General features: G+C 42.5%; 1 protein-coding gene across 1 annotated transcript in view; it reads left to right on the top strand.

Moving 5' to 3' along the window:
* Nucleotides 1–18,662, top strand: part of SMG6 (SMG6 nonsense mediated mRNA decay factor) — a 289,497-nt gene that overhangs the window by 27,236 nt on the left and 243,599 nt on the right. Inside the window, exons 8-10 of the mRNA XM_073667669.1 lie at nucleotides 2,552–2,719; nucleotides 9,887–9,948; nucleotides 11,496–11,641. Of these exons, the coding sequence (XP_073523770.1) occupies nucleotides 2,552–2,719; nucleotides 9,887–9,948; nucleotides 11,496–11,641 (376 nt within the window). The remainder of the gene's footprint in view (nucleotides 1–2,551; nucleotides 2,720–9,886; nucleotides 9,949–11,495; nucleotides 11,642–18,662) is intronic.

Here is an 18,662-nt window from a genome sequence, read left to right on the forward strand (position 1 = left end):
GATGCTCCAGAGGTTCTCAATGGGGTTGAGGTCAGGGGAGCATGAGGGTCACACCATAAGTTTGTCCCCTTTTATGCCCATAGCAGCCAGAGATGCAGATGTGTTATGTGCAGCATGAGACGGGGCATTATCATGCATGAAATGATCTCGATGGTCCAGATGGATGGAGTGGAGGATGGCTGGTTGATGGACACCCCATGCAAACACGGCTACGGCGCTAACAAGGAGGAGGTGGAGTAATGTTTTGGGCTGGAATCATGGGGAGAGAGATTGTCGGCCCTTTTGGGATCCCTGAAGGGGTAAAGATGAACTCCATAATGTATGTTGAGTTTCTCAAACAGCACTTCCTTTCATGGTTCAAGAAGAAGAACCGTGCATTCCGCAGCAAGATCATTTTCATGCATGATAATGCCCCGTCTCATGCTGCACATAACACATCTGCATCTCTGGCTGCTATGGGCATAAAAGGGGACAAACTTATGGTGTGGCACCCATGCTCCCCTGACCTCAACCCCATTGAGAACCTCTGGAGCATCATCAAAAGGAGTGTCTATGATGGCGGGAGGCAGTTCACATCTAAGCAACAGCTCTGGGAGGGTATTCTGTCCTCATGCAAAACAATTAAAGCAGAAACCATCCAAAACCTGACAAATTCAATGGACGATAGAGTTCAGAAGCTCCTTTCGAACAAGGGGTCCTATGTGCAAATGTAACATCACCTAGAATAAAGTTTTGAGTTGAAAACTGTTTGATTTCAGTTTGTAATAACCTGCTAATGCTTATAATTCCAAAAATGACCATTTTTTTTGTTCTTTATTAAAATGAAAAGGTTGAAAACTCTGCTGTGCATAATAATTTGGAACATGCATTTTGAGTGCAGTTTGAGTTTTTTATTTTTTTAAAAATATACTTTTATCATAGGCAGTTTGTACAAAAACCTTTCAATTGTACTCTAATAGTTATTTGACTGGAAAATTACAGTGACTGCAATTCATATAGGTAATTTGGGAAAATCTGAGAAAATATTATTTTCATAATAATTTGGAACACCGTGTAGGCTCAGGGGGGGCTGAATACAAATGGACGTCACAATTTTCAGATACATGGTTTTGTAAATATTTAAAAAATCTGTATCATTTCCTTTACACTTCACAAATATTTGCTACTTTGTGTTGGTATATCACATTAAATCCCAATAAAATACATTTAAGTTTCTGGGTGTAATGTGGAAAAGTTCCCTTGGTATGAATACTTTTTCAAGACACTTTAAGTGACAAGGGATCATCTTTAAAAATAATCACAGACACAGATTCTTTACTGTAAGAGCAGTGAGACTATGGAAATATCTGCCACAAGGTGTTGTAATGGCTGATTCCAGTTAAAGCAGAGCCTGGATGCCTTTCTGAAGAATATAACAGTGCAGGCTATATGGGTTCTAGATTCTGGAGCATTAATCCAGGAAGCAAGCAAAAAATGTGCCTCAGCACTCACAGGCAGGTAGTTGCAACCTACCTGCCTGTTGTGCACGGCGCCATTCTTCCCTGGCACAGAGCAGTCACAGATCTCTCTTGACGGGGAGTCTGATGCCTCTGCTGATGTCACGTCAAGAGAACGGCGGATTCTTCCCTGCTCTGACAGGGCAGGACTTCCGAGGTCATTCTGATTGGCAACAGTGTTCCCGCTGCCTAACCTGGAGAGCTAACTGTCAATCAGAATGAAGTTGGAAGTCGCACCTCGTAGACCAAGCAGGGTGGACAAGAAGCTCAACAGAGGCAGCTGAATTCTTGGCAAGAGTGGTCTGTGACCGCTCTGTGCCAGGGAAGAATGGCGCCGAGCACAACTAACAGGTAGGTAGCAACTACTACATACCTGTTAGTGCTTAGGCGCATTTTTTGTTTTTCATAAAGTCCCGGATATACCGTTTTAGGGTACATGTTGAATTCGATGAACTTGTGCCTTTCAACCTAAAAACGAACTTTATACTGCAATACTGAAGTATTGTTGCATGTAGTAATAGGGACTAAAATTAAAAATAGTAATGAAAAATTTTTTAAAAAATATTTCAAAAACACAAGTTTGAATCACCCCTCCTCCAATAAAAAATAAATAAATGAACGTTTGCTATTACTAGTATTACCACATCTGTAAACATCCAATCTATCAAAATCTAAAATTAAAGAAAGTAATAAGTGACTGTGAAGTAAGCATTTTATGTACCACAAAAATACCAATGAAAACGACAGCTCACCACGCAAAAACAAGCCGTCACACAGCTCCATTGATGGAAAAATAATGGGTCTGAGTCTTAGAAAATGGCGGGCCAAACCCTTTTTTATACGAGGATCTTCATTTTGTTTTTTTTCCACCCACTCTTGGATTTTTTTTCCCTGCTCTTCCGTAAATTATATTGTAAAATTAATGGTGTCGTATGTAATAAGAAAAAGGTAAGACTCTTGAAAGAAGGGGAGGAAAAAATTTAAATTGGCTTCAGAAGGAAGAGGTTATTAATTGCAATAGTGTTGTATTATATCATATCTTTAATGCACTTTAGGCTGAGCAAATGGAACAGAAACCAAAAAAGGATGCGGATGCCAACTCTCATCGTAATCCCACTGAGGATACCACCCGAATGGAGATATGGATCCACCCAACACGGGGAGGGGGTCCCAGCAGCACTAGCCCTGGGAGTGATGGAGTTGAAAGTCTTAGCCCAAGTGATGTGAGTTATTATATTCTATTCGCTTACATGTAGTCTATATTTTTAGTTTTTGCATCTTTAAAGAGAGCCAGTTGCTGTAAGTCTGTGATACCAGTGCATGTAATTGCACCCACCATACAATGTCTCCCTTCCAAGGTGTCAAACCAGAAAAGATGAAATCAGATGTTGTCTTATGTCATTATATGATCCCTCTCAGCCAGTCAACGTCCTTGAGAACTAGAGTCACAGACTGCGTCACTTGATCTTTCCAGAGTTACTGGCGGCTCAGGAACATGTGCTGCACTGTGACTTTGAGAACCAGGATCGTTCTCTTAAGCCCCTATTTCACCATTAGCTGAGATGTTCAGTGAATGTTGTAGTTTCTGATACTAACTCTTAAGGCCATGTTCACACCTGGTATAAAGGCTGTGTAATTTTTTTTTTCCTATTGCTTTTCATCTGCATGTTTTCTGCAGGTGTCGACACATTAACAATCTTCTCTGGTTATTGCTGTTTTTCTGCATTTTTCCCCTTGTTTGATGCGTTTTTATTGCAGATTTGAATCTGTTTTGTTTATAGTGCAGAAAAGTTTTGATTCTGCACTTTTTTTATGTGTTTTTTTTCAGGCTCTTCATAGAAGCCTATAGATGAAAATGCACCAAAAACACACGGTTCACTAGCATCTTTAGATGCACACAGAGGAAGATTTTTCATGAAATCACATCCACTTTGTTGGACAGTGAAATGCAGCTGATATTCTGCACAAAAAAACACAGCAGAAAAAAACAGCACATTTTCAGTACATGTGAACACGGCAGTAGAGCATGGTACTAATTCTTAGTTTAATAGGTCTACCAGAGATTTGTTCTCTTTTAAATAGCACTCTGTGACCTCATTAATCTTACTGAATAAAAGTAGATTCTAATTTTTTTTATGCGGCTCTCACGGTACCATTTCAGTGTTTCATAGCTCTGATCTTCTTTAAAGGTTGAGCAGTTTGTATCTTTGGCCTCCAGGTGGCGCCATCTTCCTCTGTGCCTTATCTCTGCACTTCTGCTACTACAGTCAGGTCTTAAGATAATTATATACAATTATTGCTTAATATTGATTTACTGTGTGTCTGCTGGATCTTAAATCCTAAGCAAGGTAAGCTCGGGTCCTTGTAGGGGGGTACCACTCTAGGAGAAGACACCTTTTGTTTAAAACTCCACTGGATAGTTTTAAAGGAAAAACATGTTAATATGCAAATTAGGCGCTTGGAACTTTGTGGGTGTGGCTACGCTATCCATACCATCATTGCTTCCACAGTTTTGTCTGATAGCCCAGCGCTGTCAATCAATGCAGCGAGGGTGGAGCTAGCTGTAAAAAAGGAAAAGGCAGAACATCAGATTAGCTACTATTCTTTCTGTGCAGGTTATTCTTGGCAATAAGAGTAGTAGCAGCTCTATCCGGGGGGCTTTGCACGGCTGCTTCTCGCCTGTCTCTTTCTCTTCTCTTGTCAGATTTGCTTGCAGCGTTGGTACCCATATTTATTTACATGCTGCGGCCGTTGCCAGGCAGTCATAGCCCAATTGCGTGTGTGCTGGTTTGCTTTTAGAGGAACTATAGAGTAGAGGAAATAAGGTGCCCTGTTTCGTTGTAGCTGGTTATACACGAAAACCACTTTCCCAGCATCTGTGAGAGTGCGACGTGACTTCCACCATGCGCAGCGCTTGGTGTGACTCACCATAGCATACCCACTTCCTCTTCCATCCGCTGTGCCATGTCTGTCCCCCTACACTGACCTCGATGTGACTTATTACGTGAGCCTCAGACCTGACCATAGCCCAGCTGTTCAGCTGATGAAAGCACAGATACTCCAGGCTGCAAACAAGTTGTCACAAAATAAAGTCAGAAAGTTTTTTATGTTTTTTTTTAAGTTCTGCATTGAAGTTGGGGTTCAAAATAGCAGTCTGTAAAGGGTGCAAATAGGAATCACAAGTGTAACCAATAGGGCACAAACATGTATGGTAGATTCCTTGCAGAAATGTATGCTGAAAATATATTCCAAACCCAGTGCAGATAAATGGGACAGTAGCAGAAATGTCAGCATCAATCTGCCATGCGTGACCTTCTCATTTCAGCTGCTGAATTTTATGATTTTGCAGAGTCAAAACACAAGTCCCTTTTAGCTTAGTTGATCCATCATTTTAATCATAAACTATAATTGACTACCTTTTATCTTTTTGCTTTTTTTTTTTAACTACTGACATTAATTTAGTTAATACCACCCACTTTTCTATTGATGTTATCACAGATGCCAATTGGCAGGCCCTGCGCCACGTGGCAGATCCATGCACAGATTAGAACAGATACTTAGCACTTGTACCTGTAGAGGCCGGGCAGCCAAAAACCGCTTCACAGGGAAGTGCATTCACATGTTTTGGTTACATGGTTTGAAGACCTTCATTTACCTTTGTGGACTAGAAATGTAAGTACTTGTACTTAAGGGTATGTGCACAGGTTCAGCAATGTTCAAAAATCTGCTGCGAATACTCATGTGTTGGCAGAAATAACACTGCGTAAAATACTTGCGGTTTTGCTAATTTTTGATGCTTTTTTTAAATGCATTTTTTATCCCCCAGATTTCAATGGGTGCAAAACACTGCAAAAACACTGAAAGAATTGACATGCTGCTGATTTAAAACTGCTTCAAATGTTCATGAAATTTCAGCAATCTGATTTGTTTTTCTGGCACGGTAAAACAGTGCTTTTTTTTTCACAGCAAAAATGCTGTGTGTGAACATACGATTGGGCAGATCTACTTGACTTGACCCTCCACCATAGGACTGAAGAGTGACTATACATTTCTAATACTGTCTCCCTACTCGGTGTCCTCTGCCTCACGCTGCCTCCTCTGCTCAAATTGGTTTACTGTTCCTCCTGCATCCAAGATGGCAGCTGCTGGGACCTGTGCGTGCATGGGTCAGTCTAGACCTTAGCTCCCCTGCTTTTCCTGTTCTGTGAGATAGGAAATCACCAGAGGTGGGCTTCATTCATTTTCCATTGCTTCTGTGGTGACAGTCTTGCAAACCGGAGGGTACCAGGTAGGGCGACAAAACATGAGAAATGTATATACACGTTTCAGTCCTAGGCTATATGGTCGCTTTAAGACCTTTAAACATTTGCCATCCTACACAGCAAAAGGGCACCACCCTTTAGAGACCCCTTTAATTTTGCTTCACATGAGTGCCCACTGCATCTGGGGAGATTGTAGATTTTAGCTTTAGATGTAAGGTCAGATCCATTAATGACTTGATATATTTCAAGGCTTTCTCTTGTGATTTCCTCACATATGGTATTGGTGACCACGGTGTAATGTGTTGTCTATGTGGTGTGCACACATGAATTACACGTCGTTATTATTTAGGCATTCTTCCCCTACACTATGTTTACTGACTTTTTTACTAACGGAAGCCTTTGAGCAGCCTTTTTCCGGGTATCTTCTGTTTAGTTGTTTAGCTCTCCCCCCCCCCCCCCCCTGGATGTCCATTCTGTGTCCCTCTCTGCTGGATGTATCCTGGATTCCCAGGGATCCTTACATCTCGGCTGCCTCTCTTCCTCTCGCTCTTCGTGTTGGAGGCTTAAAGCAGACTCTGGCTTGAGAAAGAGCAGATACAGAAATTTACGTCCAAAACTCAAGTATTGAAATTTCATCTTAAGACACAATTTCTTCCTGGGGCCGCTGTGCACAATCCTTCCCTTATTTGGTGTCTTGCGCCTGCATGTAGGATTGTGCAGGTGTCAGACCGCAGGCGTGGCCCGAGGGGGTGGTTGTTTTTTAGCGTCTACAACACCCCTAGAATATGTCAGGGCATCAATTGATTTCTTTTAGTCCTTAGTAAAGTTCTGGCTTAATACTATTTACTTAATATATAAATCAGAAAGATTTTATGCTGATGATTAGCAGTTCACCTTCATCAATTAATAATGCAGTCATTAATAAATCCTGTGAAAATATTCATCTTATGAGCTTATGTCTTTCTGCATACAGGTGTACAATAGATTGCAGTGCCTTGTAGGGGGCGAATTTCTTACTTCTCGGGCAGCTGCAACCACAAAGTCATAAAATCCTACAGTTTTATTGGACATTAGAAACTACATTAGTTGTGAAAGCTGCTTGTCAGGCACTTCATCGAGCCAGAGAGTGCGGGGTTGGAGCCTTACTTGCTGATATGTAGCTTTAGTAACAAATTGTACAACTTGGAAATGGAGTCTACCCTTTGTCCAATCCTGCAGTCCTATTACTAATATTTTGTACATTAAGACATGTGGGGGTTGGAAGCTCTCCTGGGTTGCCGTCAATGTGCACCATCAATAGTACAATGATTGACTAGCCTTGTTTCTGAAAAATGATGTAGCTTCCTTTTTAACCCCTTCACGTCATCCACCGTATGGTGCCGCAAGAGGTGCCTTCCTGCAAACCGCTGTACATGTAAGGCAGAACAATAGTGTCGGCTCAGTGTAGAATCATGGAAATCAGCGGCGTCCGCTATGTGTTATAGCTGACACCCTGCAGAAACACCCACAATCAGTGCAATCGCGGGCGTTTAACCTTACTGATGCCACTGTGAATAGTGATAGTGACATCGATCAGCATAGCACAAGGAGGGAGCTTGCTCTATGCTGTGATCGGCACAACGTGATTGCGATCATGTTGTGCCGATGGTCTCCACCCAGTGGTATAAGGTTCTGTGACACTTCTGTGTTGTCAATATGATCACTGCACCCTTAAATGAATTCAATGAAGTTTGCAAAATGGGGTCACTTATGGGAGAGTTCTGCTTTTCCGAAACCTCATCTCACCAATGTGACATGGCACACGCAAATCATAACAGCAAAATCTGCACTATAATATGGTTCTCCTTCACTTCTGAGCTTTGTACTGTACCTCAAAAGTAGTTTTTGACCACCTAATGGGATATTGGCGTACTCAGGAGAAATTGTGCAACAAATTGTACCATTAGTTTTCTCCTCTTTACCCTTGTGAAAATGAAAAATTTTGTGAAGCACCTTCGGGTTCAAGGTGTTCACCACACCTCTAGATTCAATTCCTTGAGGGGTGTAGTTTGCAAAATGGGGTCACTCTTTGAGGGTTTTCACTGTTTAATCACATCATGGGCTCCCTAAAACGCAAAATGGAGCCTACAGGACCATTCCATAAAAGTCTGCACTTAAAAATGTTCTCCTTCCTTTCAGAGCTTGTCAGTGTGCCCAAGCAGTAGTTTCCCACCGCACATGGGGTATTGGTGTATTCAGGAGAAATTGCAGAGCAAATTTTGGGGTCAATTATCTCCTGTTACCCTCTTGAAAAAGAAAAATTTGGGGCTAAAGCAAAGTTTGGGGGAAATTTTTTTTTTCATTTTCACGGCTCAACGTTATCAAATTCTGTCAAGCACTTGTGGGTTCAAGATTCTCGCCACACCTCTAGATAAATTCCTTGAGGGGTGCAGTTTTAAAAATGGGGTCACTTGTGGGGGATTTTCACTATTTAGGCATTTCAAGGGCTCTCAAAACGCGACATTGCATCTGCTGACTGTTCGAACCAATTTTACGCTTCAAAAGTCAAATGGTGCACCCTCAATTCCGAGCCCTGCCGTGTGCCCAAACAGTAGTTTTCCCCCACATATGGTGTATCAATGTACTCAGAAGAAATTGCACAACAAATTTTGGTGTCCATTTTCTCCTGTTACCCTTGTGAAAGTGAAAAATTTGGGGCTAAAAAACATTTTTGTGGGAAAGTTTAATATTTTAATTTTTTCCTTCCACATTGCTTTAATTCCTGTGAAGCACCTGAAGGATTAATAAACTTCTTGAATGTGGTTTTGAGCACTTTTAGGGTTGCAGTTTTTAGAATGGTGTCGCTTTTGGGTATTTTCTGTCACATACTCCCCTCAAGTTCACTTCAAATAGGATGTGGTTCCTTAAAAAAAAAAAAAAAAAAAAAAAAAATGGTTTTGTAAATTTTGTTGGAAAAATTAGAAATTGCTGAAACTTTTAACCCTTCTAAATGAGGCTCCCATAGACTTACGTTGGGAGCTTGTGACTCTGACTTCCGGTCATTCAAAAGTTGCATCACAAGATGATGACATGGGACCAGAGCGGCGCCGGGAACAGCTGAAGACAGCAGCTGGTGCGTTTAATACTCGCCACTATATACTCACCAGTATAGTGGCACCACTCCAGTGCTGAAATAATAATAAAAAAGGCTGAAGTGGTGCTTTAGGACTCGGCCTATAGTTTTAAAGGGAATCTGTGAGCAAGTTTCTGCTATGTAATCTGAAGACAGCATGAGGTAGAGGTTAAAATACAGATTTCAGCAATTCTCAGTTGTTTTGTTTGCTTGCAATGATTGATTGTTTAGCACCAGTAGCTTATCATTGCTGTGACTAGCTGGTCAGTGAGCCCTGGACCCACACTCCCCCTCCTGTGATAAGCACCTCACTGTCTATGGACATTGTTTATATAGAAACTGGTGTGGGCGGGGTTAGCTTCCTCAGCTCTGCTTCATTCTAAATTTAAAAGCTCTGATTGTGTGAGAACGGCTGCACCCAGTAATCTAAGTGATACATCATTGGATTCAGCTTCTCTTTCCTTACATCAGGCTGCTCTCAGATGAGGTGGCAAAAACCTGCTGACAGATAATACCTTGCATTGATGATTGCTATGTTGTGTTGGCCATTTCCACAGCCTGAGGATAGAGGAGCAGCTAAATATATGTAGGCTGGCAGGTAGTTTATCGATTATAATGAGGAGTTTACACTTTTTGCTATAGGAAGTGTGCTTATATATCTGACTGATTTCCCTTCTATGTCTGCTAATGGTTATTTCATTATTATATGGTCTGTATATATTTTTTTCTGCTGGCTTCTTGTGTTTTCTTTGTCATTAGACACTGTTTTACCAGCCGGCAGAGGGTGTTGTTGTAAGGCAGGCTGCATATTCTGCTCCTTAGAATGGCATGTGCCCATCCCAGCATGTGTGTGAGATTTAGGGCATGTCATTCATTTCCCATCCACAGCCATTCGCCCCCACATCCCCAGGCCAGGTTATTTCACCACCCGGGACTCCACTCCTTTCCCAGAATGTCGAAGGTTTTATTGTTTTGTCTTTTTTTTTTTTTTCATTTTTTTTTTCTTTCCCATGCAGCTGAACAAACGCTTCCTGCTCAGCTTCCTGCATGCCCAGGGGAAGCTCTTCACCAGGATTGGGTAAGTGTGCTGGATCTGTGTCTCATTTTCCGACATTATGCATCTCTCTGGAATGTGAGCCTCTTTGCAGCCAAGCTGTGTTTATAGCTGAGGGCTCAATGGGTGAAGCGCCCTCACTACTCCCCTGACATCACTGCGGAGTGATGTTCTCAGCTGGATGTGGGGATGTTGTGCCGCAGACCCAAATATGACCAGCCATGAGTGTATCCGTCCCTAGACAAGTATCATTCATACTGCATATCTCTGCAGATCTCGCATCTCTGGGGTTTTGCTTATAGATAATATGACCAGGCCTTCCTCCTCTTACAGCTATTGGGTTTCCATGTGCGATATCATAGCAACCTCCATTAAATAGACATTAAAACAAAACATCTAGGTCTTTGTGATGCCCTAATATTAAGTTGCCTTTTATGGGTCCTTTAATCCCTTGCATGGCATCTGCCTAGAGCTTCATCAGGGGGTAGATACTATACGGTCTGCCCTCAGCATGTGTTTGCTTGCCTGACTATTTTTTTTTTTATAAGTTGCTGTTACAATGTAAGGAACCAGGTAAAACCTTTTTCCCCATTAGTGCGTATTGGTTTAGCTCAAAAAAGTGCATTAGACCATTTTAAAAAGGAACCTGACAGTATGTCCGCTGTGGCTTATAATTCTGTAAGTTCAGACCACTTCAAGCTACATTAACCACCATACACCAGTACTCTGCATATTAATAGATATCAAAGATGCCTTTGTGGGATCAGACTGTTGCATTGAGAACATATTTGTTTGCACTGTTTAACCCCTTAATGCCGGATCAGTCTTGACACTAGGCTGGATGAAAAGAAAAAATGTATGCCGCATTTCTCTGTTCAGTTATGGCCACTGAGCCAGTGCTCAAAGTGCATAACCTTTTCATCAGGAGTAAAAAACTGGCAGGACACTACTATAAGTAAGCCCTGCCGATGGCTAGGGAACCATCTGGAAGACCAGTAGTCAAGTATTAACAAGGAATCTGTTACTTGGTTTTTGCTATGTATCTGAGAGCAGCATGACCCTGAGCCCCTGATTCCAGCGATGTGTCACTAGCTGAGCTGCATGCTGGTATTTTGATAATTTTCTTCTGCAGATTTGTCAGTGCTCTGAATGCTGAGCCCTGTATAACCCCGCCCACACCGCTGATTGGCAGTTTTCTGTGTACACTGTACATAGGCATCGAACTGCTAATCATTGGTGGGATCGGGGTTATACAGAGCAGTTGACTAGGAGGCATGAGACACCTAGTCCTGTAGTGATAATCTCCTGCTGATAAAACACAGATTGTATTGAAACTGCAACAGACAGCCCAATAGGTGACCAATGGGGTCTCTCTTTTTACCTGCTGACAGATTCCCTTTAAATACATGTATAATAATCCTTTCTTTTAGTCAGATTGGTTTTCTATGCTCTGCCTTCTGTTTGTTATTGTGCGACAACTCATGTGAGACGTTTACTGATGGCCATGTTTGTAGGGAACCGCTATTCACTGCTTACCTTTTTTTTACTAAATTTATTTTTTTTTTTTTCAGGATGGAAACTTTCCACATGGTAGCAGAAAAACTTCTTAAGGAATTTAAAGCGCTTCTGCAGCACAGCCCATCTCCTATTGGCAGCACCAGGATGTTACAGCTTATGGCTATTAATATGTTTGCTGTGAACAATTCTCAGATCAAAGGTAAGAAAAAATGTTAAAATGTTTGTAAATATATATTATGGCACAAAACAGAAAATATACAAACTTAATATATTTTTTTAAACTCGTTTTATTGAACATTATACAACATAAGAATGTTAAATCATAGAATAAAAGAACAAACAGTATTTCTCATTGCTCATTATACCCATAACATACCATGGGTCTAATATCTTAACTAAAAGCATAAGAGAGCCATGTCATGCACTAAATTTCACATATTTTAATCATGAGAGAATACTCATCACCTGGAGACTAATTGACCCAGCGTGAAAGCCGTGGGGGTCTTCTACCCATCCATCTCAGGGTGATAGCCTTGCGAGCCAATAACAATGTATCCTTGAGAAGAGTGTGAGGGTAGTGAGGCCAGGTCTCCTAATAAACACACCTTAGGGCAGAGTGGTAACAGGGGGTTTTATGATCTCTATGAGGATAGCCATGACCTCTTCAAAAGTCTGCAATAGGAGGGCAATACCACATCAGGTGTATAAAATCTTCCCCACAGCTATGGCAATCTGTAGTAGTGTATCTACCCATTTTTTTATAACCTGCTAGGTGTCAGGTAGCATTGATGGACTATACAGTGGGGAAAAGAATTATTTGATACACTGCCGATTTTGCAAGTTTTCCCACCTACAAAGAATGGAGAGGTCTGTAATTTTTATTGTAGGTACACTGCAACTGTGAGACAGAATCTAAAAATAAAAAACAGAAAATCACATTGTATGATTTTTACATAATTAATTTGCTTTTTATTGCATGAAATATGTATTTGATACAGTAGAAAAACAGAATATTTGGTACTGAAGCCTTTGTTTGCAGTTAGAGCTCAGACGTTTCCTGTAGTTCTTGACCAAGTTTGCACACACTGCAGCAGGAATTTTGGCCCACTCCTCCATACAGATCTTCTCCGGATCTTTCTGGTTTTGGGGCTGTCGCTGGGCAACATTGAGTTTGTCCCCTCCAAAGATTTTCTATTGGGTTCAGGTCTGGAGACAGGCTAGTCCACTGCAGGACCTTGAAATGCTTCCTATTGAGCCACTCCTTAGTTGCCCTGGCTGTGTGTTTTGGGTCATTGTCGTGCTGGAAGACCCAGCCACGACCCATCTTCAATGCTTTCACTGAGGGCAGTAGGTTGTTGGCCAAAATCTCGCGATACATGACCCCATGCATCATCCCTTCAATACTGTGCAGTCGTCCTGTCCCCTTTGCAGAAAAGCACCCCAAAGTATGATGTTTCCCCCACCATGCTTCACGGTTGTGACGGTGTTTTTTGGGTTGTACTCCTTCTTCCTCCAAACACGGCAAGTGGAGTTGATACCAAAAATGTATTTTTTGGTCTCATCTGACCACATGACACCAAAAATGTATTTTTTGGTCTCATCTGACCACATGACCTTCTCCCATGTCTCCTCTTGATCATCCAGATGGTCATTGATGACTTCAAACAGGCCTGGACATGTGCTGGCGTGAGCAGGTGGTCCTTGCGTCCCCTGCAGGATTTTAATCCATAACAGCGTAGTGTGTTACTAATGGTAATGTTTGATACTCTGGTCCCAGCTCTCTTCAGGTCATTGACCAGGTCCTCCCGTGTAGTTCTGGGCTGATTCCTGACCTTTCTCAGAATCATCCTTAGCCCACGAGGTGATATCTTGCACGGAGCCCCAGTCTGAGGAAGATTAACAGTCATTTTGTGTTTCTTCCATTTTCTAATAATTGTGCCAACAGTTGTTGCCTTCTCACCAAGCTGCTTGCCTATTGTCCTGTAACTAGTGATGAGCAAGTATGTTCTGTTAACCCTTTCGGCGAGTATGCTCGGGCCGAGCAGCGAGTAGTTACAGCTGCTCGGTGTTGTGTTTGAATCACTCCCGTGTGCATGATTTGCGACTGTTAGACATTCTTTACATGTACTAAAGCTGTCAATTTCTTACACATTCCTCACATGTATTAAAGTTGTCAAACAGTCACAAATCATGCACATGGGAGTGATTCAAACAAAACACCGAGCAGCTGTAACTACTCGGTGCTCGGCCCGAGCATACTCGCCGAAAGGGTTAACAGAACATACCAACTCATCACTACCTGTAACCCATCCCAGCCTTGTGCAGGTCATAATTTTGTCCCTTGTGTCCTTAGACAGCTCTTTGGTCTTGGCCATGGTGGAGAGGTTGGAGTGTAATGGAGTGTGTGGACAGGTGTCTTTTATACAGGTAACGAGTTCAAACAGGTGCAATTAATACAGGTAACGAGTGCAGAGTAGGAGGGCTTCTTAAAGAAAAACTAACAGGTCTGTGAGAGGCCGAACTCTTGCTGGTTGGTAGGTGATCAAATACTTATTTCATGCAAATTAATTATGTAAAAATCATACAATGTGATTGTTCTAGATTTTTTTTTTTTTTTTTTTTTTTAAGATTCTGTCTCTCACAGTTGAAGTGTATCTACGATAAAAATTACAGCCCTCTCCATTCTTTGTAGGTGGGAAGACTTGCAAAATCAGCAGTGTATCAAATACTTATTTTCTCCACTGTATATATTTGGATTAGCCTGTTATTAATAGCGGGTGCAACATGTTGCGAAGAGGTTAAGGCCTCGCTCCAATCCACCTCTGATAGGCTGTGTGCCCACGATGCGTTTTTCAAGCGCTTATGCTGCGGAATTTGGGAAACGCTTGGTAAACCTTCCCCCATGGTCTCCAATGCAATTCCGCACTTTCAATGCCCATGCTGCGGATTTTTCCGCAGCTTTTATGCTGCGCTCAAAAATCCGCAGCATGTCCATTAATTTTGTGGAAGCGCTGCGTTTTCGCCACCATTGACTTGCATTAGAACGCACCAATTCCGCAAGACTGCATCTGTACTTGCGTAATTGGCGCGTTCTAATGTGCGGATGGTACCCGGGTGTGGAGGACAGGAGACTCTCATCCAGACCTGGGTACCATAGAATCTGTAAAAAAAAGAATAAAATAAACAATAAAGATTATATTCACCTTCTGACGGCCCCTGGACTCCTTCCCTGTACTTGCCGACAGATCGCGCAGGACTGAAGGACCTGCGCTGACGTCAGTCATGTGACGGCAGGTCTTTCAGTACAGCGTACCGCGATCTGCCGGCAGCCAGCACAGGAGCGCAGCAAGACTGCAGGGACCATTGGAAGGTAAGTATAGGTTTATTTTTTTATTTTTAACCATTCTCTTGGGTCACACTATATAAATCCATGCCGTTTGCATGGATTTATATAGTGTGACCTAGTTGTCAAGCACTTTCCAAGTGATGCTAAAATCGCTTGGAAAGCGCTTGACACCCGCATGTCCCTGGCAGGAAAAACGCATGTACAATCCGCATGGACAATCCGCATGCGTTTTTTTCTGCCAGGGAGATGCAGAAACGCTCAGGAAAAAATCCGGAGCATTTCTGCATCGTGGGCACATAGCCATAGGGAGGGTATTGCTGTCCTCTATTTGGTCAACAGTGACGGTGAGTAGCATCCCCTGTTTAGTAACTGAGTCTATAAAAAGGAGATCAACCCCTTGAGTCCATAGCTCCTTAGAATCCCAATTAGAGGGTGTGAGGATATGAGTGAATTTGCAATGCCTGAGAACTGGGTATTTAGGGCATGCCTCAGTTGCAGATAATTAAAGCGTGTCTGGGGACTTCATAGAGCTGTTGACGTTGATTAAAGGAAACAAGAACACGCTGGATATAGACCTGTGCCAGTGTGTTGATCCCTAAGTTTAACCAAAACTGAGCATCTTGGGAATGTAGCAATTCGGGAAGAGCACTGTTATGCCATAAGGGGGACTCAGCTACTGAGTTTTTTAATTGAAAAATCTCAAAGAAGATTCAAAACCGTGCGCAAGGTGGTGTTGAGAATTGGGCAAATAATTATCTGCTATTCAGTGTTGTAGAAAGCGAAGTTGGCCAGCTAAGTTGTATAAGAAGTCTGGGAGTGCTGCCCTGCCTCATCCCTGGGCCTCTGACATGTGGTCACTTTCAGTCTGTATCTGTTTGAGCCCCATATGAAGGATGATAAATGGGAGTTGACCATGGCAAAGACCTTTTTGTGGGACTATGGAGGCTGAATGTTCCAGAACATACAGGAATTTAGGGAGGAATATCATTTGAATAACATTGATTCTCCCAGCTACTGACAGAGGGAGTGCTCCCCATATTCTAATTTTCTCCTGCGGGTATGACAAAAGAGGGGATATATTTAAATCAAGGAGTTGCTTATGATTTCTTGCTATGTTGTCTATATCTAGATCTTTAAAGTTGGATAATATTTGTAGCCTGAAGGATTCATCCCCTACTTTCCATCCCATAGTGCTTAGATGTAACAACCTGGGTATCTGCCAGTTCCTCAAAATTCCTATTTATCATGAGTGATATCATGTTAGAAGACTTATTAGCATTTGAAGCCCTACGAGCCTTCTACGAAATGTGGAAATGATTCAGGCATTAAAGGGGTTATCCACAGTTATGCAGTGGGAGCTGGCTGTAAATCAGCATAACATTGGCAGCCATGCCCCGTCATTGAAGCAGAGCGAAAGAAAAGGAGCTGCTCTGTTGACGTAACATCACCCGAATCCGCAGAATCGTCAGCAGGAGTGGTCCATGACCTCTCTGAGCCGGCAAAGATCAGCTCCGGACATAACAGGCCATGTAATTAGAAACTTCCTGCCAGTAAGTTCTTATGCCCATAGTAAAAATAAAAAAATAAATAAAATAGTCACGAATCACCTTTAAAGGGGTTGTCGAATACTAAAAATGCTATCCCTAATATCTCACCCTTCTGCACTCATATTCAGTTTTCCAATGATGTTCAGTTTGAATCACCCATTATGCCTTGTGCCGGCTCAGATAGGATATCATTACAGATATCATGGTCAGGGCGGGTAGTCTGAGCTACATTTGTACTCTGCTTGCATCGGAATAGCCAATCAGCACATGCTCCGTACAACTGTGGCTCACCCCAACCCCTAAATGTGATGCCACTTTGGTGACCTCATATTCTATTTTAGCCACCGCAAGGCATGATGGGTGATTTTGAATGGTACGTCAAAAGAAGAAGAATGCATCTGATAGCAGGACGTCTCGTAGCCAAGAGCTGTATTGATGAGTTGTTGTTTTTTTCTTTAATATAAATTAGAAAAATGTTTATTCACTCACAATAGGTTAGCACTGCTGCCTTGCAGTGCTGGGGTCCTGGGTTCAAATCCCACCAAGGACAACATCTGCAAGGAGTTTGTATGTTCTCCCCGTGTTTGCGTGGGTTTCTTCCGGATTCTCCGGTTTCCTCCCACACTCCAAAGACATACTGATAGGGAATGTAGATTGTGAGCCCCAATGGGGACAGTGCCTATAATGTCTGTAAATTGTCTGAATTGTAAAGCGCTACGGAATATGTTGGCGCTATATAAATAAAAAGATTATGATTATTATTAAAGGGGTTGTCCGGTGTTAGAGTGACTGCAGACTTGTGAATCCTTACATCGCGCTGTGAGGATTCTCTTGTTCCGGCGCTGGGAACCGTGGTCATATAACCGCAAGAATATGATATACTCCCGGCCACAAATCTGACTAGATGGGCACGGCCTCACTCAATGCAAGTGTATTGAGCGAGGCTGGACCCATGTAGTTGGAATGTGGTTGACAGTACCGCTGCTCCCAGCGCCAGCACCGAAGAATCCTCACAGTGCACTCAGTGCGCGAGATTTGAGTATTCACAAGTCTGCAATCATATAGTGACTGGAGACATGTAGTTTAAGATGGGACAACCCCTTAGAGAGGTATAGAATTTTTAACCTGGGCTGTGCTGTAGGAAAGAAAGACATGTTAATGCAGCCGATAATGAAGATGATGTGAGCTGCCAATAAAGTAATAAAAAGCATACCATGGAGTAGTACAGAGCATAGTAACCTTCAAGCTCTCCAGTAGCTTATGGCTTATGTACCGAGAAAGCTTCTGACATTCACAGGTCATATGGCCAATGGCCCATCTTTATCCGAGAGAGGCTTTGGTTTTTTTGGTTTACGTTGGGGCACTGCGTTAGCCTAATTTTTTTAATTGTATGGAAAAGCAGGCTTCTATTACATACAGCAGTGTAGTATTGGGACCACAGCCTTACACCATAGCTCATCCTGTCTGTTTGAGAGGCCTTGAGGGAGAGCGGGATCAGGACACCCCGTGAGGACGGGCCACGGTGATCTGACCATACCAGTCCACCTCACAGCTGTGCAGCCGGGGACTTAACCTGGGACGGCCAGTTACAGTAAGTGTCCCATTGACTATTCCTTGGCAGATAACTTGTTACCTACATTGTTGTTCTTTTTTTGTTCTTGTGTTTTTTTTTTTTATAATACATGAATTTGAGAACGCAAGGAAAAACACTCATGGTCTTATAATATTTGCGGCTTTTAGGCAGGTCTTTTCTTCTTCAAGGAAAACAAAACAAGTAATCTCTTCACTACTGGAGTAGGTTTACACATCACTTACCGTATATACTCGAGTATAAGCCGAGTTTTTAAGCACATTTTTTGTGCTGAAAAAGCCTTACTCAGCTTATACTCTGGTATATACCAGAGTATATAGAAATTCCGTTGGCGGATTAGCGGGGCTCACTCAATAGCCGCTGCTGCAGTTACCACATGTGCCCACTGCTAAAGGGAAATTAATATTCCCTCTTTTCCACTCCCATGGGCGTGGAGAAGAATGAATATTCATTCTCTTTAGTAGTGGGCATAGAGAAGCGCTGAGCCACAGCTCCTTCAGACAGTGCCCGCTACTAAAGAGAATGCATATTTACTCTTCTCCACGCCCATAGTCCCGGCATGGAGTGGAGCGAATATGCCAGCAGCTCACATCAGCTTCTGAGAGCGCATGGCTGTGATGCCTTGCGATGCACAGATGCTGACATGATCTGCTGCAGCAGAACAGGACACAGCGCTGGAGCAGAGGGGAGGAAGGCAGGTGAGTATAAGTATTTATGTGTGCGGTGATGGGGGGGC

Source organism: Phyllobates terribilis, unplaced genomic scaffold, assembly GCF_046119375.1.
Source record: "Phyllobates terribilis strain yellow unplaced genomic scaffold, ASM4611937v1 Scaffold_2__4_contigs__length_985480577, whole genome shotgun sequence".
Classification (NCBI taxonomy): domain Eukaryota; kingdom Metazoa; phylum Chordata; class Amphibia; order Anura; family Dendrobatidae; genus Phyllobates; species Phyllobates terribilis.